The 26,638-nt window shown below is 39.8% G+C and overlaps 1 protein-coding gene across 2 annotated transcripts in view; it reads right to left on the minus strand.

Annotated features, from left to right (window-relative positions):
• Window positions 1-21,304, minus strand: part of STAM2 (signal transducing adaptor molecule 2) — a 52,894-nt gene extending 31,590 nt beyond the window's left edge. The window contains exons 1-2 of one of the 2 annotated variants that reach the window (XM_044242068.1): window positions 21,165-21,304; window positions 1,081-1,165 (exon numbers count right to left, since the gene is read on the minus strand). In XM_044242068.1, the coding sequence (XP_044098003.1) occupies window positions 1,081-1,165; window positions 21,165-21,204 (125 nt within the window). In that variant the 5' untranslated portion in view covers window positions 21,205-21,304. The remainder of the gene's footprint in view (window positions 1-1,080; window positions 1,166-21,164) is intronic. The other variant, XM_044242067.1, reaches the window with a different exon arrangement.
• Window positions 21,305-26,638: the final 5,334 nt, after the last annotated feature.

Here is a 26,638-nt window from a genome sequence, read left to right on the forward strand (position 1 = left end):
AGTTTCCTTTAAAAAAAAAAAGGGCTGCTGGAGGGGAAGCGGATGAAGGAATGGGGTAACTGGTTGATGGACACTGAGGAGGGCTCATAATTAATGAGCACTGTGTATTATGTAAGACAGATGAATCACCGACCTCTACCTCTGAAACTAATTAGTAATACCTTATATGTTAATTAATTGACTCTAAAAAAATTTTTTTAGAATAGTCAAATAATTTCCAAAATATCAACACAAAAAATTATGTCATATAAATTATCTTCTCGTTTCTTCAAGACAAGTTTAGTGTTCACAGATGGCAAATTCTTATCTTAAAAACATAACCCCCAAGATATATAGTCATAGTCTTCAAAGGTGTAGTATAAACATGGATGAAGGCACCTTGAGAAGTTGTAACATTAAATGCTTTTACCAGTCTACTAAAGTATAAACAGTTCAGCTTAATTGCTGCATTCTCCCCCCAAAGCACCCTTTTTTTATATTCACTTTTTCATAATGATGTTATTATATTTACCTACTCATTACTGAATGGCTTCTTCAGTCTATTATGTACTACATTATTATATTTATATACTTCATTATTAAAAGGCTCCCATACATTTCTAAGTCACAGGGGAATTCCCTAAATAACTAGTCTATTCATTGTTATTTATTTATTTATTTATTTGACAGAGAGAAATCACAAGTAGGCAGAGAGGCAAGCAGAGAGAGAGAGGAGGAAGCAGGCTCCCTGCTGAGCAGAGAGCCCGATGTGGGACTCGATCCCAGGACCCTGAGATCATGACCTGAGCCGAAGGCAGCGGCTTAACCCACTGAGCCACCCAGGCGCCCTAGTCTTTTCATTGTTAACATGTGTCCACACCTCCATCAAAGCTTTAGATATCTCAGGTTTTCAGCTGAACTCTTTCCCCCTAGTTCTTTCAGGATAAGGCTTGTCTCATAAATCTGGCCACCAGGATCTCTTAACTTTTGTCCCCCAAAAGTAAATAGTAAAATTTCATTTTCCTTTCAAAGTTACACCAGAAAAAGAGACACAGGTTATTAAGCTCCTAGGCATGTTCTGGGCATTGCTGGGAATCTTACCCATTAGGAGTGCTTCCAACTTTGTCACATATGTCCATGATAAGACTCCAATCTTCTGTAGTGTTGTACTCATTTGTGGCTTTTTCTATAAAATATCAGCATACACAAAAATTAAGACATGTCGTATTTAACAGTAAAATACCAAGAAAGGTTGAGGCGCCTGGGTGGCTCAGTGGGTTAAAGCCTCTGCCTTCGGCTCAGGTCATGATCCCAGGGTCCTGGGATCGAGCCCCGCATCGGGCTCTCTGCTCAGCAGGGAGCCTGCTTCCCCACTCTCTCTCTGCCTGCCTCTCTGCCTACAGAGACAGATCTCTGTCTGTCAAATAAATAAATAAAAATCCTTAAAGATTAAAAAAAAAAATACCAAGAAGGGAACAGTAGTTAAGAAGCCCTTTTCTTTTGCCAAATACAAAAGAACCATTGAAGAACTTCAGAAGACAGAGCACTTTTACTACTTTCAACTTTAAACTGTAGAACTATTATTATATGAATTAAATATTCTAAGTTACACCAATAAAACATGTTCTAAATAGTTAAATAACACTAAATAAATTACAAATCATCCTTAATCCTACCAAATTCTAGTTTGGAATAAAGCCTTAATAATGTATCATCACTGGAACGCCTGGGTGGCTCAGTCAATTAAGTGTCTGACTCTTGATACCAGCTCAAGTCCTGATCTCAGGGCTCTGAGTTTAACCCTGTGTTGAACTTAAAAAAAATAAATAAATAAAATAAAATAAAAATATATCATCGTATAAGGAAATATGGATTAGACTGTTCACAAAAGCATTGCTTTTGAAGGCAAAAAAGGAAAAGGATTAATAAAATACAGTAAATTCATACAGTGTAATGTGAAAAGAGTTATACAGAACTAAATGTACAAAAATATATAAATCGCAAAATACAGTGATTTGGCTTATACTGAATTTAAAAAGTTAATAGGAGAATATAAAACAATCACATAAACTTGCTAAATAGCTTTACTGATATAATTCACATCCCAATACAATTCACCCATTTAAAGTGTACCATTTCCTCAATTCACCCATTTAAAGTACAATTTCATTCTTTTTTTTAGCATATTCACATACTTGTACAATTACCACCATTATCTAATTTTAGAACATTTCATCACCCTAAAAAGAAATCCATACCCACTGGCAGTTACAGCCCAATGTCCCCCCCATAACCCTTTCCCTAGACAACCATGAATCTGCTTTTTATTTCTATAAATTTTCCTAATCTGGAATTCTCATATAGAGAGAATCATAGAATATATGTTTTTTTGTGACTAGCTTCTTTTATCTAGCAGAATGTTTTCAAGTTCATCCACACGCATGTATCAGTACTTCAGTTAATTTTACCGCTGAATATTATTGTAGATACATCTCATTTTATTTATCCATTCACCAGCTGAACATTTGGTTGTTGTTTGGTTTTATTTCGTTTTTTAACTTTTTGGCTAATATGAATAATCCAATGCTGCTATGAACATTTGTGTACAAGTTTTGTACAATTACACACTTCTTTCTTTGGTATATATCTAACTAAGAAAAGTGCTGAGATGTGTGGTAATTCTATGCTTAATTTTTTCAGGAACTGACAAACAGTTTTCTAAAGCAGCTGTTCCATTTTACATTCTCAGTCTATATTAATGTTTCATAATAAGTTTGAAAATACTTAAAAATACCCAATATTCATGACACTTTTATAGGTAGTAGAAATAATATATGCATAATAATGGTAAACATCAAATTGGAGGTAGGATGGAGGTATACAGGGACTTACTTGTATTTATAAAAAGTTTTGTTTTATTACATTGGGCATGGAATATCTAGAGATTACTTTATTCTCAGCATGTTTTTGTGGTCTGAAATATTTCCTAACTGAAATAAATACTAAAAAGTAAATTTTTAAAAAAGCATGATGAGACTATAATGACTAAGTTATGTTGCATTTTTCCTCTCCCCCCCCCCTTTTTTTTAAGATTTTATTTATTTGTCAGAGAGAGAGAACAAGCACAAGCAGGGGGAGTGACAGGCAGAGGGAGAAGCAGGTTCCCCGCCTGCTAAGCAGGGAGTCCAATGCAGGACTCAATTCCACAACTCTGGCATCATGACCTGGGCTGACAGCAGACACTTAACTGACTGAGCCACCCAGATGTCCCTACTCTACTCTAGTAACTTTTATAAAATTCTGAAGTCAAGAAATACTTCTTTTTTTAAACCACTTTAAAAACACTGTTTAATCTTTTTCCTTTTTAATAAATTTATAATTTCAAATATGGCCAAATCTGAGTATTATATTCATATAGGCCTATCACACTGAGAAGCAGGAAGGATGGTAGAAATTTAGAGCTATTCCTTTTTTAAAAGCAAGGAATAATAAAAGAAGCCACAAAATAAAAAGGCTTAGCAAACTTTGCAAGTAGGAAAGAGAAATACAGAATCCAGTTAACCTCAGTTAAATGCTAGAACTTGCTTTTAAAAATCATGCAAATTGCTTCAAACTATTAGTGGATGGAAAGCAATTATTGTGACATATGTGTTGAAATGACAAGCCAGAGATTTTAGAAAAGAAATATATTTTTGCCTACCATAAGTTCTAGACTCAAGCGCCATGCTATGAGGTGGAAACATCTACTCAGGTCCAGCTTTTTCTCTTATACAAAGATGCCCAATTCTTCTACACGGAAGTCCAGACTATACTGTATATTTTACAGGTTTAAAATACTTAACTACATCTTAATTACACGTTAATAAATTAATTGAATTCCAAAGTACCAACAAAAAAAACCCCACTCCTAATTCTACTAACTTCTTTTGAAACTATAATGCTTATCTTTCCAGACTTTTTTCTACATGTATATGGAAAACTACTAAAAATACATATAAAACCAAATAAAACAGAATCATATATGAGGTACCTCCAAAGAGAGCACCCAAAAGCTGCTAACTCCTTCTCTGCCAAAGTTATGAACAAACTGAGAAACGAAACAAATAATAAAATATGACTTCTCTTACTAATAGAAGCAGTAGGTATACTAGACAAATGGGCTTGCTGACAGTGAACTTCCAACATGGACATGCTTCAGCACTAGATGGGGGCTGACCTCTCCCTGCATAGGTAAGCCGCCCCTGCGCAGCTTACAAGATAGAGAAGGAGATGAAAATCACTCAACAGCTGTGGAAAGACGAGCTAGCTCCTACATGTCAATGAAGTGCATCCGTAGTGCTAAATGCTCTCAAATTTACCAATCATGTAAGTCATTACATCAAAAATGAAGTGATTTAAAGGAGCCAGAGCAGACTCAGGGTAACACTAACAGAATTTCTTTCTCAAGAAGAAAACCTCAGAGGTAGAGAAAAATTTCCCCCAATACTTGTCATCATTCTAGATGTATCACTTGCTAACCTGCATTTCCACTTACATAACCATCTATGTTCATAAATATATACCTATACCAATACTTTTTAATAACTGCTGCTGTACCATTATATAGAAAGTAGCCACAAAGTACCTCTACAAGATAGTGTGAAGTTATCAATACACCATGATTTTAAATCCCTCAGCCTCTCTGTTATACTCACTGGTATTATACATATTGATGCCCCCACAGAATAAACGTAACATAATTAAAAGAGGTCAGGATTTCATGCAGAGGCCCTTCTGCAGATGTTGCATAGCATAAATACTTTGTCTACTGAATGTCTCTGTCCCACCTCTCTTTCTCTCCTCTATGCCCAGAATGAACATAAGCTCCATGAAGGCAGGAATTTTTTGTTTTGTTTACTATTATTTCTCGTGCATAGACCTGTATCTGGACCACACAGGTACTCACCAAACAGTGCTTTGATGAATAAATGAATGATGGTTACTCCTCCATATCCTATTACCCTGGGCACAACGATGCCCCATGTAGTCCCACTAAAGTCTGTACAAAGTTTTGGACCAGCAAGAGCTTCTGGACCAACAAGTTTACTAAGCAAACACCCAAACGGGCTGCACAGCATCCAACTTCACTAGCAACATCATGTGGCAACAAAAGGCAATAGCACTAGAGGGCTTTATGAGGTTCCAGTTCCCTGCTTGTTTACTGAAGAGGAATGACGATACCTTTGGGACTCTCAACCAAGAGACAGACGTCGTCAGTCAGGGAGGGAATGTCTCAAGAGGGAAGCAAAGGGCTTCCCGTGCTGTGATATATAGGTAACTTTGATCTAGAGTCTGAAGAGCAATCCCGTGTATTACCTATGACTTGCCAACTTTAGGCTCATCTTTTCTTTGCTTTGAAGTTTTTCCTGTTTTTGATAAGGCTTGGTTTTTGCTGTACAGATCTATCATCCTTTCTATAGTCTCATCTGGTACAGTATTCAGAACTACCTGAAGATTAAATATTCACCTACATTATCTTTTGTATATGTATTATTTCTCTTTTATAGGTAAATCTTTAGTCTCTCTGGAATTTCATTTGGCACATGGAATGAAGTAGGGACAGAAAAATATTTTTACTAATTATTTGTCAGTAGTTCCAATTTTAAGAATCTATCATTTCTTCTTTGACCTCAGAACCCAGCATAATCATTTACCAAATTTTTTCAGAACACCATATGCATGAGTACAAAGAGTTGAGTCTGATTTTAGACCATCTAATAACCTATTACTGATAAAACTGAACTTTTAATGACTATTTTTTCGATTTCAGCCTGTGATACAATTAAATGTGAAACCTATTTAATACATACCAAAAATGCTTCCAACAATTTGAAAAACATTTAAATGATATTTTTTGCTTGATTTAATTTTTATAGAAAATGGAAAAATCCTGATTTGAATGCTCTATCCAGCATAGTTTATGCTCTACAAATACAGGATTTGCAATTACTCTTTTAAAAAAGTGTAAAATCTGAAGACTTTATAATGGCCTGCCAAAAAGGATTTTATTTTTCAAGTGAACTAAATAACAGTTAAATTATGTACTTAGGAGTATTTTAAATCCTGGAAAAAATTTTAAATATTATAATTAAGGAATCATTCTTGTACAGCATTGTCACTCTGCCCAGTGTTGGGGCCATACCTCACATTATGCTGTGTCAAACGCATAGAGGAGGGGGAGAGTTTAAAAAGCCCTCCTGGGGCCTAAATGCTTAATTTCCAGGGTTTGGTGGGTGTAAGTCATAACGTCTCATCACCAGGTTTTGATTACTGCATATAAAGAGACTCAATACACTGAAATATTTCACAAAGACTCTAACAATATCATATTCAGTCCATCAGTACCTATAAAGCACAAAAAGGCGCCCCCTCTACACAGCGGATTATGCTCAGCATACAACTTCAAAAAGAATTCAAGTCTACCCATAAAACTTTTAATGAAATAGGCTCTGCCAGTAATTTTTAAAAGTTAATTATATAAAAGAAAAATGCTCATAAGACATCTATAATTCTCCTCCTACTTTGGAAATAAAAAGTCATGACTGATCTGCTTCCAACCACAGCAGAGTATCTGCTACCAGTTTGTTATTCTACCAAAAACAAGTACAAAACAGGCCACAATATATGAGGCAACTGTGCTCAGGAAATGAATAATAGGTAGTGCAGGTCTGAGATCATTGAGGGAAGGGAAATATGAAGGCCCCATGATGGCCCAAGCTTTTGCTTGGGAACACTTTCCTGTCCCAACACAAGGGAAGCTAGCCCAAGCAGAGCAGCTGGGATAAAAAGACCATATTTCTGAGCACCAAAGTTCTGGGATTTGACATGGGTCCTTGGTCAAGGGCGAGGTGGGCTACTTGAGTCTCTATGAAGTCTAGCAGAGATCATCACCTACTATGGGGCTGAAAGGTTTGGCAGTGCAGGAAGTCTTTGGAGTTCCTGCTTATTATGGACTGAACGGTTATATCCCCACAAAATTCAGATATTCAAGACTCAACCTACAGTGTTGTTATATTTGGAGACTGAGCCTTTATCTAAAGGTTAAAAGAGATCACAGGGATGGAACCCTGATTCAAGAGGATTAGTATCCTAATAAGAAGAGACAACATGGAGCTTACTATATCTCACCATCTCTCCATACAAGCACAAAGAAGAGGTTATGTGAGCACACAGTGAAAAGGCAGCCATCTGCAACCCAAGGAAAGAGACATTTAATCAGACACCAACCCTGCTGGCACCTTGCTCCTGGACTCCACAACCATAAGAAGAAAAATTTGTTGTTGAATTCACCTAGTTCAAGGTTTTTTGTTATAGAAGCCCAAGTGAACTAATACTTCACCCAACTAGAGTAGAGAGAACATTTCAGGCATTCAACTGAAACACAAAAAGTGAGTAAGGGTCCCCGTAATTTAGTTCAAGATCAAAACAGGCCTGCCTCACAAAGAAAACCAAACCTAATGAAAACCTAAAAGATCCTCTCATAACAAAATTACCTAACAGAGGGGCGCCTGGGTGGCTCAGTGGGTTAAAGCCTCTGTCTTCGGCTCGGGTCATGATCCCAGGGTCCTGGGATCGAGCCCCACATTGGGCTCTCTGCTTGGCAGGGAGCCTGCTTCCTCCTCTCTCTGCCTACTTGTGATCTCTTTCTGTCCAATGAATAAATAAAATATTAAAACAAACAAACAAAAAACAACAAAAAAACAAAGACAACATAATCTAGCCTCCTTAAAAAGAATCATATGAATAGCATAATATGAAAAATCACCAGTAAAATATAAGTAATTGATAGAAAATAGCATACTTCAAATATCAGAATTAGCACACACACACAAAAAAGGTACTTTATAGCAGTTATTACCAGGAACTTAAAGCAAAAGACTATCATAATAAGTAAGTAGATGGTGAGTACTCAGCAGAGAAAAGGAAACTATAAAATTACAATTTCTAGAACTAAAAAGTCAGATTATCAACTAAAAAAATTCACTAGACGAGCTTAAAAACAGACCGGAGACTGGAGAAACAGTGAATGTAAAGAAAAATCAATAGCAATTCTCAAATTTGAAGAACAAAAAAATTTTAACTGGAGAGTCTCAGTGTAATACTAACTTTTAAAAAACTTGCTATGTAACAAATTACTACAAGTTAGTAGTTTAAAACACCATCCATTATTACCTCATAGTCCTATAGTTAAAATCCAGGTATGCTTGGCTGGTTTCTATGCTCAGAGTAATCTAAGACTTCTTATTGGGGGTTTGGTGTTACTTAACTAAAACATGGTAACTAAATTCACATAAATTGGAACTATACAAAGAGAAGACTATCTGTACATTAAAGCAGAGTTTAAATCTTTCCTCAAATGTGCATGGAACTATCAAAACCTGGAAATAATCCAGGACAATATACACAGTATATTCTCTAAATACAATGTTTTTGGGGTGCCTGGGTGGCTCAGAAGGTTAAGCCTCTGCCTTCAGCTCAAGTCATGGTGTCAGAGTCCTGGGATTGAGCCCTGCATCAGGCTCTCTGCTCAGTGGGGAGCCTGCGTCCCCCTCTCTCTCTGCCTGCTTCTCTGCCTACTTGTGATCTCTCTCTCTCTCTGTCAAATAAATTTTTTTAAAAATCTCTAAAAAAATACATACATACAATGTTTTGTTTTGTTTTTAATTAGACCAAGTATAATACTCAACCACATGGAAATTCACAGTCGGGATATATAAATAATTAAGATTATAACAGAGGGCAATATACAAATTTGTTGTAATTAGTATACAACATATAAGTATCTTTTCAATTTTTTTTTAAAGATTTCATTTATTTATAAGAGAGAAAGAGAGCACACATGTACACCCAAGCAGGGGAAGCAGCAGACAGAGGGAGAAACAAGTTCCCCACTGACCAAGAAGCCCCATGTGGGATTCAATCCCAGCATCCCGAGATCATGACCTGAGCCAAAGGCAGACGCTTAACTGAATGAGCCACCCAGGTGTCCCAACATATCAATATCTTGAGACATGACTAAAGCAATGCTTAGATCTTAGAGGAAAAACTGTCTTTTATATATTAGTAAGAAAAACACCAATTATTTTTATACCTTAAATTATAGTAGGAGTAGAGGAGAAAACCGGAAAAAAAAATTTTTTCAATAGCAGAAATAAACTAGAAAATGGAAAGTAAGTAAATAGAATTCATTTTTGGTATCTAACAAGAAACCAGAGCTGACAGCTTTTACTAAAGATATAAAAATGTTCTTTCTTTGGACCAATTCATTATGAACTAAATAATTATTGAAAATGTAGGTGAGTCAAATTTTTCTAGTTTATAAGTAAGTCATACGTGTTTAATGATTAAAATAATGATATATACTGGTGCGCCTGGGTGCCTCAGTGGGTTAAAGCCTCTACCTTCTGCTTGGGTCATGATCCCAGGGTCCTGGGATCAGGCTCTCTGCTCAGCAGGGAGCCTGCTTCCCTTCCTCTCTCTCTCTGCCTACTTGTGATCTCTGTCTGTCAAATAAATAAATAAAATCTTTTAAAAATAAATAAATAAAAATAATGATATATACTTATTAAGTTTCTAGGTCACACAACTTTTGTGTAAATTTGACTAAAATATTTATATTCAAAGGAGTGCCTGGGTGGCTCAGTGGTTTAAGCTTCTGCCTTCGGCTCGGGTCATGATCTCAGGGTCCTGGGATAGAGCCCTGCATCGGGCTCTCTGCTCAGCGGGGAGCCTGCTTCCCCCTCTCTGCCTGCCTCTCTGCCTACTTGTGATCTCTCTCTATCAAATAAATAGATAAAAAAAAAAATCTTTTAAAAATTCAACCCGATAGATAATATTTCACCTCTTTCTATGACTTAATAACAACCAAACTTCTAGCATTCTAGAATATCTGGGTTTAATGTACATTTTCTCATTTACTCCTCCCTCATCATTTAATGTTTTGGTTTGTTTGGGTATATTTCATTGATGCGAATCTTCAGTTTACTCTGGGGAAAGCAGTAATGTAAATTCTACCTTAAAATACACTGTTCATTATCTTTTTTTTCATACTGTTCATTATCTTCTAAAATGAAAATCAACTTACAGCTCTGAGTACTGAATGGTAGGTAATAATTTAAGAACAACAGTAAGTAATAGCTTCAAACATTTTATATATGCTAAACCACTTATACTTCAATCAACTGAAGTAAGGATTCTCCATTTTAGAGATGAGGAAACAGACACAGAAAAGTAACTAGCATAAGGACATACAACTAATAAGTAGTTAAACAGGGACTTCAATGTGGAACATCTGATTCAGGGTTTCCTCCCTAGTTTGAGTATTAGACAAACTGCTGCTTAAGTGCAATTTTTGTTCAAAACTGCTTAAGTAACTCTTCCCAACAAGTTAGTTTTCAGTTTCCCTATGTACGAATATTTTACACATACTGAATAGGACAAATGTAAATTCAAGTCCTATCTAAAAGAAAAGGATCGGGGGGCACCTGGGTGGCTCAGTGGGTTAAGCCTCTGCCTTCAGCTCAGGTCATGGTCTCAGGGTCCTGGGATCTAGCCCCACATCAGGCTCTCTGCTTAGCAGGGAGACTGCTTCCCCCCCTCTCTCTGCCTGCTACTCTGCCTACTTGTGATCTCTCTCTCTCTCTGTGTCAAATAAATAAATAAATAAATAAATAAATAAAGGATCATCTAATCTACCTCCACATCATCTAAAAATATAATCTATTTAAGAGCTTCTTGATCTGGTAGAATACAGAAAAGTGACTGACCCTCTTTTGATTTCACACATCACTATTAGAATTTGGGGGGGCATGTAGGACAGTTGGGAAGGAGGGGGAAAACCACATCAAAATCATCTTTTACTGCTTTGCAATATTGTAAACCACCTATTAAAAAGACAAAAGGTATACGAGCAGCCTTTGTATTTCTGCAAGTTCACTTTTTTCCTGGCTGATACTCCCAACATGCTCTCTCTAAACCCACGCTTCACCAACTCCCTCCCAACTCCACAAAATGGGCATGCTCATTTCTGCACTCTTACACTGGGGAATAGGGAAGAAACAAAAATGTAGTAAGCATAATTTTTATTGTAACAGACCTATCAGGAAGCTTCATGTGCAAGATAGCTGGAGAAAAGGAAAAATGAAATCTCCAAAGTAGCTAAGATGTCGAAGATGGAAAATCAAAAGCAATTAGACTGGACAGGCAATCACATGACCTCTGCAAACTGAGGAAATCATCATGCACACTCTGTATGCATCTGTGAGGTACACATACCGCCCATTAAACACTGAAGACCTGCCTTCTATACTTCTATACAGCTCTGAAACTAACTTACTAGCCCAAGGTCTCTACATAGTTCACCTTGACTCAGATTATGAGAGATTAAAATGGCTGCCATACTTAAAAGAGGAGTTGTGAAAATTAAGTGAAAAGAAACATGGATGAAACACTTAAAACTAGGTACTTCAAAAAAGAGGTTATTCGTTTGCTTATGATTGATTGAATGACTGACTGATTGTAAGTAAGCAAGCTCCACACCCACCACGGGGCTTGAACTCAAAACCCCAAGATCAAGAGTTGTGTGTTCCACTGACTAAGCCAGCCAGATGCCCCCCAAATAACTTTACTTAAAGGTGTCCAACATCAACAGTCATCAAATAAATACATATTAAAACTACAATGAGATAACACTAGAATAACTAAAATCTTAAAAGTATAGCACTAGGTACTGACAAATTCCTGACATGAAATTGAAGCAATATGAGCTAAAAATAAGTAGATGGGTGGGACACTTCAGAACACTGATTTTCAGAGGGCGTTGTCTGATATATGTCACACTGACCTTCTTGGGTTCAATCCCTAAACTAAATACAAAGATTTATTCACTATCAAGTGGAGTAACAGAGCCAAGTAAGACAACAACATAAAAAACAAAACAAAACAAAACACTTTCCCTTCAACCCTCAAGGGCATAGCACTACTAGGAAAACCAAAACCTGCAGTGCTAGATTTAGGCAGAGCTTTTAGAAGAGAATGTTAGGATACTTCATCCCATGGCACATAAAAGCAAAAGAATCTGCTTCAGAGAACAGTAAAAAAAATCCCTTTTAGTTCACATAACCTAAATCCTGAGCCTAAACAATTCTCATGTTTCATGTGAAAATAAACAAATGCTTCATTAAAGAATATTTACTGACCAAAGTGTCTGCCAAGTTTTTAGTTGCAATAAAAATTTCACTAGCAAATTTTTTCATCCTATATGTTACTATCATTTAAAAATTATAATAGGGATATAGTACATAATAAATTTTTAAGAAGATTTTATTTATTTGACAGATCACAAGTAGGCAGAGAGGCAGGCAGAGAGTGAGAGAGGAGGAAGCAGGCTCCCTGCTGAGCAAAGAGCCCGATGTGGGGCTCGATCCCAGGACCCCAGGATCATGATCTGAGCTGAAGGCAGAGGCTTTAAACCACTGAGCCACCCAGGCGCCCCAGTACATAATAATTTTTAATTCTTTGTCATTTCCCTTCATGTTTTTATATAAGACCTATTAAATACAACTTCTGCTGTTGCATTAAAAGACAGTCAGAACTGTAAATACTTCGGGGCACCTGCGTGGCTCAGTTGTTAAGCATCTGCCTTGGGCTCAGGTCATGATTCCAGGATCTTGGGATCGGCTCCCTGCTCAGCGGGGAGCCTGCTTCTCCCTCTCCCACTCCCCCTGCTTGTGTTCCCTCTCTTGCTGTTTCTGCCAGATAAATAAAATCTTAAAAAAAAAAAAAAAAGAACTGTAAATACTTCATGGGATTTTCAGTTTTCAACATTCTTTAACTAGAGGACTCTAAGGAAAATCTTTGAATGCAACAGTGATAGCTGTCACAAACAAGTTTCAATGGTAAAGAACTATTAAGTGTTCCACAGAGTGTCGTAGGAGAGGCGCTTATTCTTCAGACATTAGCAGTTATAGGTCCATTAAAAAGTGTTAGAAAGACAAATACCATATGATTTCACTCATATGCGGAATTTAAGAAACAAAAACAGATGAACATATGGAAAGGGGGAAAAGGGGAAAAAAGAGGGACACAAACTATAAGGGACTCTTAACAGAGAACAGAGGGCTGACAGAGGGAGGTGGGTAGGATTCAGGCAAGACGGGTGATGGGTATTAAGGAGGCACTTGTTGGGATGTGCAATGGGTGTGGTATGTAAGTGATCAATCACTGAATTCTACTCCTGAAACCAATATTGCACTGTATGTTAACTGACTGAAAAAATTAAAAAATAACAACGTTAAGGGTAGTCTAAAAGATGGGAGCAAGATTTATTACTCCAAAAGAAGACTTGAAGATGCCAATAAACTAATGTGAACTTCAGTCCTAAAAAGGAAAGGATAAGGGAAAAGGATGAGCAATACCAAAATGTCTCAGGTTTCTAGAAACAATATTCTCACTAAGGGGGTTTGACAAATGTTGCTGCTTGACATATAACCGATACAGGAAGGCATACTATGAGCAAAAATATTTTTAGAAACTTTGTGAAAGACAGGGCACCTGGGAGGCTCAGTCGGTTGAGCATCTGACTTTGGCACAGGTCATGATCTCGAGGTCCTAAGATTGAGCCCTGCAGCTGCTCAGTGGGGAGTCCGCTTGCTTATCCCCCTCCCTTTACCCCTCCCCTCAACTTGTGCCCTCTCAAAGGAATAAACAAAATTAAAAAAAAAAAAAAAAAAAGGCGGTGCCTGGGTGGCTCAGTTGGTTACGCAACTGCCTTCAGCTCAGGTCGTGATCCCCGAGACCTGGGATCGAGTCCTGCAACAGGCTCCCAGCTCCACGGGGAGTCTGCTTCTCCCTCTGACCTTCTCGCCTCTCATGCTCTCTCTCAAATAAATAAATAAAATTTTAAAAAAAAAAAAAAACTTTGTAAAAGACAAAGTGAAAAGCCAAAAGGAGGGGAGAAGGAGGTGGTTAGATCTGGGGAGGCAAGGTAACCAAGGAAAGAAAAAAATGATGGTTAGAATTATAAGTTGTCAAGTCACTGGAGTTTGATGTTCTATACTACATACTATAAACAAGGTCTACTCTTTTTTTTTTTTTAAAGATTTTATTTATTTGAGAGAGAGACAGTGAGAGAGAGCATGAGTGAGGAGAAGGTCAGAGGGAGAAGCAGACTTCCCATGGAGCTGGGAGCCCGATGTGGGACTCGATCCCGGGACTCCGGGATCATGACCTGAGCCGAAGGCAGTAGTCCAACCAACTGAGCCACCCAGGCATCCGCAAAGTCTACTCTTTTAACCCTCAGAACTCCTTTAAGGTTCTTTCATTTAAACAAACAAAAAAAAAGCAGCATAGAGACGCATCCACCCAAGAACACAGCTACAGTATTATTTTGCATATTTACTTGTAGAAAAATAATCCTCTTGCCCTCTTGCCTTATTTTCAAACTATAATCTAAGTAAGCTTAGAACTAATTATTATTAAAAGGAATAAAAACATCTACTTTTAATTATCAAAATCATCAGTTCACAGGAAACAAAAATATAAATTACAATGCCTTTATCTTAAATGCTTAAAGAGCATAAAAGAGATTCCCTTTTATGATTATACCACTCTGATCCATAAACCTGTATGAAAGAACAAAGTCTAAAAACAGCTAAGACTATGAAAATGAAGGAAAACAAAAACAGGGGAACTTGTCCAAGGCCACTGACAATTAAATGTGGTATTGTTGGCAGACTAGACAGAGAACAGTGTAGAAGGACCGAAAGTACAGACACAGGCTTCATATAAGGAATGTACTGTATGAAAGTGTCCCAAAATCATCGGGAAAGGGCAGACAATTCAGTAGGTAGTGATTAGACAATAAATTATTGTCTACTACAGCTGATTATCTAATCAAATTCCTCCTCAGACCTTGCACAAAGATCAAGTCCAGGTGGATTAAAGACCTAACTGTGAAAATCAAAATGAAAAATCTTTCAGAAAAAATATGACAAGATCCTTATAACTTCAGGGTAGAGAAGGCTTTCTTTCTTTTCTTTTCTTTTTAAAGATTTATTTATTTATTTATTTATTTGACAGAGAGAGAGATCACAAGTAGGCAGAGAGGCAAGCAGAGAGAGAGAAGAGGAAGCAGGCTCCCTGCCGAGCAGAGAGCCCGATGTGGGACTCGATCCCAGGACCCTGAGATCATGACCTGAGCCGAAGGCAGCGGCTTAACCCACTGAGCCACCCAGGTGGCCAGAGAAGGCTTTCTTGAAATGAGAAAAATGAAATCAAGAAAGACGGTATCAATGAATTAAAACTTAAATTTTGTTGGGACGCCCGGGTGTCTTACTTGTTCAAGCGTCTGTCTTCAGCTCAGGTCATGGTCTCTCAGTTCTGGAACTGAGTGCCACTTGCTCAGCAGGGAGTCAGCTTCTTCCTCTCCCTCTGTGCCTCCCCTCCAGCACCCCTGCATGAGCCCGTGTATTGCACACTCCCGCGCTCTCTCTCTCTCTCTCAAATGAATAAATGGTATCTTTTTTTTTTTAAAGATTTTTTCTTTATCTGACAGAGATCACAAGTAGGCAGAGAGGCAGGCAGAGAGAGAGGAGAAAGCAGGCTCCCTGCAGAGTAGAGAGCCCGATGCGGGGCTCGATCCCAGGACCCTGGGATCATGACCTGAACCGAAGGCAGAGGCTTAACCCACTGAGCCACCCAGGCGCCCCTAAATGGTATCTTTTTTAAAAATCTTAAATTTCTTGGGGCGCCTGGGTGGCTCCCTGCTCAGTGGGAAGCCTGCTTCTCCCTCTCCCACTCCCCCTGCTTGTGTTCCCTCTCTCACTGTCTCTCTCTAGCAAATAAATAAAATCTTTAAAAAAATTTTTAAAAAATCTTAAATTTCTTAATAAAAAACAACAAACTGATACATATCTGCAATTCACACAACCAACAGATTAGTAGAGAATGTACACGGAACTCTAAAATTCAGTAAGACAAAATAATCCAACAGAGTTATAAGTAGAAGTAACAAGCAGGTAACGTACAGAAAAAGAAAACAAAATAACCAAGAAATAAGTAAAAAGATGCTCAACTTGACTAGCAATGAAGCTGAAATGAAAACTGCCCTATTTCACACTCATCAACTTGACATAGATTTAAAAATATGACACCCAGTGTTCATAAAGATGATGAACAAGAAAGAACTTTACTGCCACTGCTGGTGGGAGTAAAATCTCCCACAAGCACTTGGAAAGGCAGTTCTGCACTAATAATTTGCAAGTCTGCATTATCTATCCTTTAAGTAAGGAATTTTACTTCAAGATATAACTCCTAGGGAATCTCTCACTCATGTAAACAAGAAAACCTGGGTAAGAACTTTCACACACTGTTGTCTATGGCAAAAACCTGGAAAAAAAAACTTAATGTCTATCGATAAGAGAATTAACAAATAATGTGGTATATTCATACAGTGGAATACCACACCACAACTGTTAAAATTAATGAACCAGAGCTACAAGTAACAGAAATAATTCACAAAAACGCTGAATGACAAGATACAAATGACAAAGAATGACTATTTTTTATGAAGTTTAAAAACACGTAAAACAATACATATAGTGTATTTGTGTATGTGTTAATTTTATTATAAAATACAGTTTTATCTTTTTGGAGAGTGTTTAACACTGAGAAAGGAGGAGAAAAAATAGGATTAGGAATAAAACAGGAAAAGAATAGCTGCTAAATGTTCCAAAGAATTTCAACCTATCTTGAATGTTTTCTTAAAAAAAAAAAAAAAAAAGTGTGGCAATGTTAGGCTTGACAGAGTTGGCTAATAGGAAAAGGACTTTATATCATATCCTGTACTTTATGTTAAAATACATCAATTAGGGTGCCTGGGTGGCTCAGTGGGTTGGGCCGCTGCCTTCGGCTCAGGTCATGATCTCAGGGTCCTGGGATCGAGTCCCACATCGGGCTCTCTGCTCAGCGGGAGCCTGCTTCCCTTCCTCTCTCTCTGCCTGCCTCTCTGCCTACTTGTGATCTCTCTATCAAATAAATGAATAAAATCTTTAAAAAAAATAAAATAAAATACATCAATTAAAATTTTAGTTAAGAATGTGAAGACTTAAGGTTATAAACAAAATACAGAAAGAAATTAACTATTAAAGTCATCACTCTCATGGGACGCCTGGGTGGCTCAGTTGGTTAAGCGGCTGCTTTCGGCTCAGGTCATGATCCCAGCGTCCTGGGATCGAGTCCCACATCGGGCTCCTTGCTTGGCGGGGAGCCTGCTTCTCCCTCTGCCTCTGCCTGCCACTCTGTCTGCCTATGCTTGCTCTCGCTTCTCTATGACAAATAAATAAATAAATAAGAGATCACTCTCATCCATAAATTTACTAATTTTTTGCAAAATTTACAGCAACCTCACTGTGTTCAACAATTGTCTTAAGAGGGGAGCCTGGGTGGCTCAGTGGGTTAAAGCCTCTGCTTTTGGCTCAGGTCATGATCCCAGGGTCCTGGGATGGAGCCCCACGTCCAGCTCTCTGCTCAACAGGGAACCTGCTTCCCCCTCTCTCTCTGCCTACTTGTGATCTCGGTCTGTCAAATAAATAAATAAAATCTTAAAAAAAAAAAATGTCTTTCGGTACACCTGGGTAGCTCAGTTGGTTAAGCATTCAACTCTTGATTTCAGCTCAGGTCATGATCTCAGGTAGTGAGACTGAGCCCCTAAGCTGGGCTCCACACTGGGTGTGGAGACTGCTTCGGGTTCTCTCTCTCTCCCTCCCCCTCTGCCCCTCCCCCACCGCTCTCACAAACTCAAATAAATCTTTTCTTTTTTAAGAAGTCTCCTTTCAAGATAAAACTTCACACTTCAATCCACTGTGTCATTAAGTGTTTTATAGAGGTAGAATCTGAGCTCAGCTTTGTGGGGCACAAGTTAGTATATCTATAAGGAAGGCAATACTAAAGTTGTTAAAAAAAGAAAAAGGATATCAGTAATAGAAAATGGCACAAAGGCAGAAAATACCACCCCCTCCCCCCGGCAAAAAAGGTTGTCTGGCTTGAGTAGGGAGAAAAAAGATGTGCAAGTCACAACTGAGCTAGAGTAGGGGAGAGAAAAGCCAAGTCGTGACCTGGGAAGCAATGTAATGACACTGGAAAAACTGGCATAAAATATAAGAAAATGACATCTTCCTTTTTAATATTATCTTCTCAGTCTTCTTACTGTAGCTCTGTCCCTATTTCACCTTCCCTTGAAATCTCTCAGAATGGCTGACCCAACCAAGCTCCACCTCAAGAACCCTATACAACCACTTTAAGATGTGGAGGTAGGGGAGGATGGTGGGAAGTATGTGGATATTTTTTTTTAAAGATTTTATTTATTTATTTGACAGAGTGAAATCACAAGTAGGCAGAGGCAGGCAGGAGCCGGGGTGGGGGGTGTGGAGGAGCAGGCTCTTGGCTGAGCAGAGAGCCTGATGCAGGACTCTATCCCAGGACGCTGAGATCATGACCTGAGCCGAAGGCAGGGGCTTTAACCCACTGAGCCACCCAGGTGCTCCAATATGTTTTATTTTTTTTGCTTGACACAGTTTCAAAGGAATTTTACTGAACAAAACAAAAATCCAGATTTGAAGAACTCAAATAAAATACTTGAAGAGCTCACATTGCTAACACACCCTTCAGGGTTTGTACGATCTGATTCCAAGAAAAAACAGGAACCTGTTGGAGATCCTTACTTCCTAGGCTTTGGCTTGCTTCCATTTGACAAGTCATATACCATCAACAACTTAGGAATGCCTTTGTAGACATCTTGACCCACTACAGCTTTTTCTCAAGGTCTGAGGGAAGAATTTCTTTCTGACATGAATGATGTCAGGACAAGAATGCTCGACCTCCAGGGAAACTGCACCTACAAAAGGAATGCTCGGGCGCCTGGGTGGCTCAGTGGGTTGAGCCGCTGCCTTCGGCTCAGGTCGTGGTCTCAGGGTCCTGGTATTGAGTCCCGCATCGGGCTCTCTGCTCAGCGGGGAGCCTGCTTCCCTCTCTCTCTCTCTCTGCCTGCCTCTCTGTCTACTTGTGATCTCTGACTGTCAAATAAACAAATAAAATCTTTAAAATAAAAAAAAAAAAAGGAATGCTCATCTTTAAAAACCCTTAATTATAAAATGACCATATACATATAGTTAGAGGTGGTTACTTCCTGCAGGCAGAATTACTGTCAAGAAAGGAGAGGGAGAGAGAGATAGGATAATGTTAACATCTTTACAAAGAAAGCATGTGCCTGAAAGTCCTTGTTGTCTTTAAAGGGAAGATGACTTTTAAAGAGAAAGAATGTAAGGCACCTTGTGTATTTCCAGCAATATAGTTATTACATTATATTACATTATCATTTTACATATGTATGTATCCTCCATTAGACTAAGAGTTCCTCGAGGGCAAGAATTCAGTCTATTAAATTTTTGTGTCCCCAGAAATTAACACAATACAGATACACACACTAATCATTCAATGATGTTTTCTGAATGAAAAGTGAACAGAAGAATGACCAGAAAAAACTCCAATGGTAATAAAAATCAGACTGAAACAAAAAGGGTAAGTGAAAAGGCAATGACACTGCAAAGGAACATACTCTAGACATCTCACGTTAAATAACAAATTGCTTATATTACTTAACTATTTCAAATTAAAAGGAAATTTCTGTTCTGAAAAACGTTAACATATAACTTTTCTTCTGTGATATGGATTTAAGGGCAATTTAAACTCCATATAATTTCATTCCACTTTTTCTATTAATCCCATTCACGTGTCTATTTTTTAAAAAGATATTTATTTATTTATTTGAGAGAGAAAGCAAGTGAGCAGTGGGGAGGGAGCGGGAGTGGAAGAAGCAGACTTTCCACTGAGTGGGGAGCTGGATGCTGGGCTGGAACCCAGGACCCAGAAATCATGACCTGAGCTGAAGGCCCATCTGACTGAGTCACTTAGGTGCCACCCATTCACATGTCTAAAAGAAGTTATTAGTGGGGGGCACCCGGATGGCTCAGTTGGTTGAGCATCTGACTTTTGATTTCAGCTCAAGTCATGATCTCAGAGTCATGAGATCGAGGCCGTGTTGGGCACAGAGCCTACTTGAGATAGTCTCTCTCTCTCCCCACTTCCCTTCATGGAAAAGAAGAAAAAGTAGTAGATGATGTTGTTGTTGTTGCTGGTGGGCCTCAATCAAACTCGCTCTTTTATCCTCAAACTGTGTTTTGGATAGTGACTTCAATCACACTTGAACTAACAAGTACTTGAAGCTGTGACTGGTGGCATTGCCAATGAAATAATCCATACACGGCAGTGTTTTCTGTTTGAACAGCAGTGCCTCCTTTCCTCCCGTAATATTAAACTGGGATCCACTACGCCATACAGGGACTTTAGGAATCACTGAGGGGAAAGCCAGTTTATTTTACTGTTCTTCTAGTGCCCAAAGTAAGTTCGCATACCCTAACATCTTTTCTCTCGTTCCACAGTCACTCAAAACATCATCGCTCTTATAACTCCAACAAATAAAACAGCAGTTTTAAACTGTTTTGAGATCCTAGAGCTTTTTCATACCCTAAGACAGAACATCTCGGAGCACTTGCGCCATCCAGGGATAGAGAGTAACACTTCAAACCATTGTGAGTAAATCCTGAAGCTAACCGAGCTTGGACGCGTTTGTAGAGGAGGGAGGTGAAAGAGGGTTTTCCTATCGAATGGAGGCAAGTCGGGGTCTCTCGTGTTGGGCGGCCTCAGACAGGAGGGTCTTTCTACGCTGCATCATCCACAAGTTGGGGGGTGGTGGTGTGATGAACCAACTGTAGACGGAGCAGGAAGTTTGTATCATCAACTCCGCGATTGCTTACTTGGTCCAGTCCCCGGCGAGCCACAGGCTCTTCCCTATTCTACGCTTGGCGAGGGGAAGAATCTTCTTTCCGGGTCTCCGACCTCAGGTGTGCAAGAGGCATTCCCCAGGCCGCTAGCGACGCGTCAAGGTATCCCCCCGAAAACTCCGGGCGACGAGACAGCGGCGCCGCCCCCTTCCCTCCCTTAGCTCAGCTTTCCAGTCCCCGGAGTCGCCGCCGCCCACTTTCTAGCACAACAAACAGCGGCAGCGGACCGAGCCCGTGCCCAGCACTTACCCACGTCCTGCTCGAAGGGGTTAGCGGTGAACAGAGGCATCTTGCCGGCCCCGAGCCCTAATCGCTGCGGTCTGGCTGTAGCGCGGCCGCCGTTCCAGATTGGGTGACCCGCGGCCGGCGCTTCCTAGACGGCTCCGCTCCGACCGCGTCTTCGCACTTCCGCCCCAGCACCTGCCCGGCTCCCGCCTGACGGGCCACTCCGGGTCCGCACTTCACGCCGCGTTCCAGCCTAATTCTCTTCCCCGGACGAGCTCCGCCGGCGTGCGGATCCTCTCAGCGCTCCTGTCGCCGCCGCCTCCCGGGAAAAGGCAGCAGCCCTTGTCGCCGTGTTCCGTGAGGGGTCAGGCGGCCGCCGCGGCCACCTTTCCATCGCTAGGACCCCGGCAAGCCACGGAGCAGGGGGCCTTCGGGGCCGGAAGTTGTCGTTCCTAGAACTGGGCGACCCTAAAAGCCCGGAAGCCACCGTGCGGTCGGCGGCATTGAAGGGGCGCGGTCGTGCGGGGTGTTCCGCGTTCAGAGGATCTAATTCTCGCTCACTTAATTCGTTCCTAAACTCGCAGCCTAATCCCTCGAGGGCGGACCAGTGGCTGCGTTGCGTCACAGTCCCGTTGCCCCGGGAACGGATGGAGGCTCGGCTTCTAATCCCTGCTGGAATAACCACCCTTGGAAAGCAGTGGTCGAAGTGACTATCGCTCTGTGGGGATTCCCTAACTGTTCGCTTTCCATCAGTTTTCGCCCTGAAAACACTGCTCGACTCTGGGGTTCCAAAGACGAATGAGGCACATACTTCCTACCTTCAAGTTCTGACAGTCCTTTAGGGCCAGTGTAGCATGAGCAAGACCGTGTATAGCGATCCTGATAGGAACCACAAATGAAGTTTCCGTAGGAGCCAGCCAGTTATTTACGTGAATAGGAAGTGCAGGTGCACTTCCCAACCACAACTTCCCTACCCCTTTAACCCCGTCCCCTGCTTGCTTTATCTATAGCAGTTACCGCTTCCTAAACTTAACTGTCATGTTTTCTGTCTCCTCGTTAGCATAGAAACTCCGTGACCAGTTTTGTTCACTGCTTTATCTCCAGCATCCAAAGGAGTGTCTGGCAAGTGGTAGGTGCTCAGTAAATACTTTCCCAGTGTAGTTATGACTGTCCAACTGAACAACACATATCCAAAGGTGGCAGCTGCTAGTGAACGTGAGTCATTTGCTGAAGTGTGGGCCCTACGAGAACTTACAGTTTTTCAACAATTTGTAAATGTTAAGAATTATTTCCACATTTTAACAATGGGTCAAATAAAAGCATTTGCAACCACAGATCCCTTGCACATAAAATAGTTCAGAAAGGTGATTGCATGTTTTATGAAGCTGGTACACAAATGAGAAAGATTTGCAGGTGAAGGGAAATGGTTTTCAAAAAGTTACGTTTGGAGACTTCCTAGGATTAAGACTTAGAGTTGGAATGGAAAACAGGACTAAATAAAGAGGAAACAGATTGGGAAGAGCTTTCAAGAAGCTAAAGTATTTTAATTTCAGTATATAAGGCCCTAAATACTCATTTAAAGATTTTGAGCAGCAGAGTAACATAGTTTAAAAGAAAAAAAAGTATCTGGATAGTAATCTGACATCAGTGGGCACATGTGTCTGAAGTAGCAGAATCTCAGAACAGTTTAGCAGGTTATTGCAGCGCTTGAAAGCCATTAAAAGGGATATAGTAGAAGAGTGCGTATTAAGAACAAAAGGCTGAGGATTAGCCTTTGGAAGGTATTCCCATTTTAAAGATTTTATTTTATTTATTTGACAGACAGAAATCACAAGTAGGCAGAGAGGCAGGCAGAGAGAGTGGGGGCGGGGAGCAGGTTCCCTGCTGAGCATAGAGCCGGATGTGGGGCTCCTTCCCAGGACCCTGAGATCATGACCTGAGCCAAAGGCAGAGGCTTTAACCCACTGAGCCACCCAGGTGCCTCAAGTATTCACATTTTAAAGACATTTCTCACCTTGAATGCCAAGCATACTCAAGAATCTAAGTATTTACTTTTCTCTGTGTGTACTCAGCCTCTTGGTGAGTTTGTCCAATTAGCAAATTTCTTAATAGTCCCTAAGAGCCAGATTCTGTTAGAAACCAGAGGATACAGAGATTGTTCATTGCAACTTCCCCTGATGAAGTTATTGAAGAATTAAAAGATACGTCAATGGCAGCTCACAAATTCTGCCGTGTGAAGAAATATAGCTTTTATATTTTTCTGTGATACAACATCTTTTGGGCCCCTATAACAGGGGCTCCCTGATAACAGAAAATAATCTTATCAAGTTCAGTTCAGTTCAGTTCTTGGTTATTTTGGATTTACACTCAACAGATCTAGAATATCCTTATCTCAGAGCATTCCCTAAACACATACCAAGATCCATCCCCAGCCAGGTATGTTCTTCCAATTCTGCCAGTATGTGTTTGGTGAATAATCTTTTATATTCCAAAACAGGGACAGTGCTTCCCCAGTAAGGCCATGATGGAAGTTGACCCTAGTTATTGGCTTAGAAACACTGGAGATAGTTGTGGCAAATCTTAAGGGAATCTAGCATCTTGGAAGGCATTCTTCTCCAGTGAAACTTCTGCATGGTTTTCAAAGGGAGGTCACTATCCTACAGCAAAGGCAAGTGCACCTTGTCCAGAGGATTGAGGTAAACCTATCAGCTCAATGTTCTCAAGAGTTTCCACCATGATTTCTCCATCCTAGATCTCAAGGTCTCATGATTCTCCCTTCCCGGCCCTGACTTCAATTTAGGAGACATGCTGTGGGTTATGAATTCAAACTTCTAATTTCACTACTCTCACTGTCAGGACCTGAGTTTGATTTCTTTTTGTTTAAACTATAATCTGTCTCTGTGGCTACAGTAAATAAAGCTCTTGCATTCTCTCTCGCTTTTTCATTTTTTCCTTTGTGTTTTAGTTTAGATAATCTCTCTTTCTCTTTCTGATGAATGGTACATGAATGGTTTAGTCTTTTTTTAAATTAATTTCTAAAGCATTTTGTTTGAGTTTTTTTATTTTTTTTAATTTTGGAATAATTTTAGATTTACAGAGAAGTTACAAAGATAGTGCAGAGAGTTCTCACTCTGTTTCTCCCATTGTTAAGATCTTATAGTTCCGGGCGCCTGGGTGGCTCAGTGGGTTAAGCCGCTGCCTTCGGCTCAGGTCATAATCTCAGGATCCTGGGATCGAGTCCCGCATCGGGCTCTCTGCTCAGCAGGGAGCCTGCTTCCTCCTCTCTCTCTCTGCCTGCCTCTCTGCCTACTTGTGATCTCTCTCTGTCAAATAAATAAATAAAATCTTAAAAAAAAAAAGATCTTATAGTTCCATGAAATATTTGCAAAGCTAAAAAACCAATATTGACTCATTGCCATTAACTAAACTCCAAACTTTATCTGGATTTTACCAATGTTTACATTACGTCCTCTTTTTTCCCAGGGATCCAATCCAGCTGTGTCAAGGTTCTCTGAGACCACCCCCAAGTTTAATGATTTGCCAGGACTCAGGAATCAGCATATAGTCATCCTCATGACTATGATTTATTACAGTGAAAGGATACAAAACAAAATCAGCAAAATCTGGGGTAAAGTTCAGAAGTACAAGCTTCCAAGAGTCCTGTCTCAGTCAAGTCACACAGGACATGTTTAATTTCTTTAGGAACAAATTGTGATAACTAGAACGTTGTCTGCCAGTACGCTCACTGCAGATTCAGTGCCTAGGATTTCTATCAAGAGCTAGTCACACAGGTACCTTCTAGCTAACAAGCACCCAAATTTCTAGACTCTCAGAGGAAAAGCAAAAAAGTGTTTTTTACTGAACTGTATTGTTTGCATGAACAGTTTAGGCACCATGAACCATTCTTATAAGGGAATTGTGGGAACTGTCCCAAAATCTAAGTTCCCAGACACCAGTCAAGGGCCAGCCTTGCAAACAGGCCTTTCCAAGGACAGCAATCTCAAGACTGCTTTGTTAACTCTTTTTTTAAAGATTTTATTTATTTGTGTGTGAGAAAGAGAGCAGGCATGATTGGGGGAAGGGCAAAGGGAGAAGTAGGCTCCACACTGGGCAAAGAGTCTGATGCAGAACTCGATCCGAGGACCCCAGGGTCATGACTGGAGCCAAAGGCAGATGCCCAACTGACTAAGCCACCCAGGCATTTCTGTTAACTCTTTTCTGCATACCAAGGTAATACATTTCTTTTTTTTTTTTAAGATTTTATTTATTTATTTGACAGAGAGAAATCACAAGTAGATGGAGAGGCAGGCAGAGAGAGAGAGGGAAGCAGGCTCCCTGCTGAGCAGAGAGTCTGATGCGGGACTCGATCCCAGGACCCTGAGATCATGACCTGAGCCGAAGGCAGCGGCTTAACCCACTGAGCCACCCAGGCGCCCCCAAGGTAGTACATTTCATTTAGTTGTCATGTCTCCCTAGTCTCCTCTGATTTGTAGCAATTTCTTAGTCTTGTTTTTCATGACCTTGATAGCCTTGATCAGATACCCTATAGACTGTCCCCAAATCTAGATTTGTCTGATGACTTTCTCATGCTTTGATGGGTGTTATGGGGTTTGGAAAGAAGGTGTCCTCATCACGTCATTGTAGGGGGTACATGATAGTCACCTGATTTCTGGTGATGGTAACTGTTCAGCACTTCCATTTCATAGTTAATATTTTCCCTTTCCCTACTTCAAGGAAGCAGGTTACAGAGTCTAGGCCATCCTCAAAGGGAGGGGAGGGAATTAAGCTTTACCTTCCATGTCCCTTTGATATGCCCCTATTCTTTTTTTTTTGAGCATTTCTTCACTTTCTGGTATCATAATGCTTCAGTCTCACTTTGTATTTTCTCTGTCTCAGTCTTAGAGTGAAACATTTCTCAAAGGAACCTTGGTTTTGAAAGTCTCTTTAAAGGCTGCCATGGGTGGTTTCTAGCTTTTGTGTTATGCCTTGAGTAGATAGCTGGCTAACATGAGCTTGTCATTTCCTTCCTGTAACACATTAATAATAATTAGGAACAACCAACCAACTCTACAGTTCTTAGAATTGTCCTTATCTTTCTCAAATGCTAGAGCTATTATAAAAGCCAGTGCATGCCGTTCTAACTATACTTTCCCCCAGTTTACCATGGTCTTAGTAATTATGATGGTACAGAAGTAGTTTTCAAATTTTACATCCACGAGAACCAGTGGGAGGGTTTGTTAAAAACACTAATTGCTGGACCTCATTCTATAGTTTCTTATTTAGTAAGTCTTTTGCAAAACACAGCCTAACCCCTAACTGGTCAAATGTAGAATCTCCCACTACATACCTATTTTCTTCAGTTGTTTTTCTTTTACTAAGCATATCATGTCTGGCTTTCAACCAATAATTACAAGGCATACTGAAAGACAAAAACCAACATGAAACAGCAGAAAGAGCAAGCATCGTAACCAGACTCAGATATGGCAGAGATGTCAGAC

This window comes from Neovison vison, chromosome 3, assembly GCF_020171115.1.
Source record: "Neovison vison isolate M4711 chromosome 3, ASM_NN_V1, whole genome shotgun sequence".
NCBI lineage: Eukaryota > Metazoa > Chordata > Mammalia > Carnivora > Mustelidae > Neogale > Neogale vison.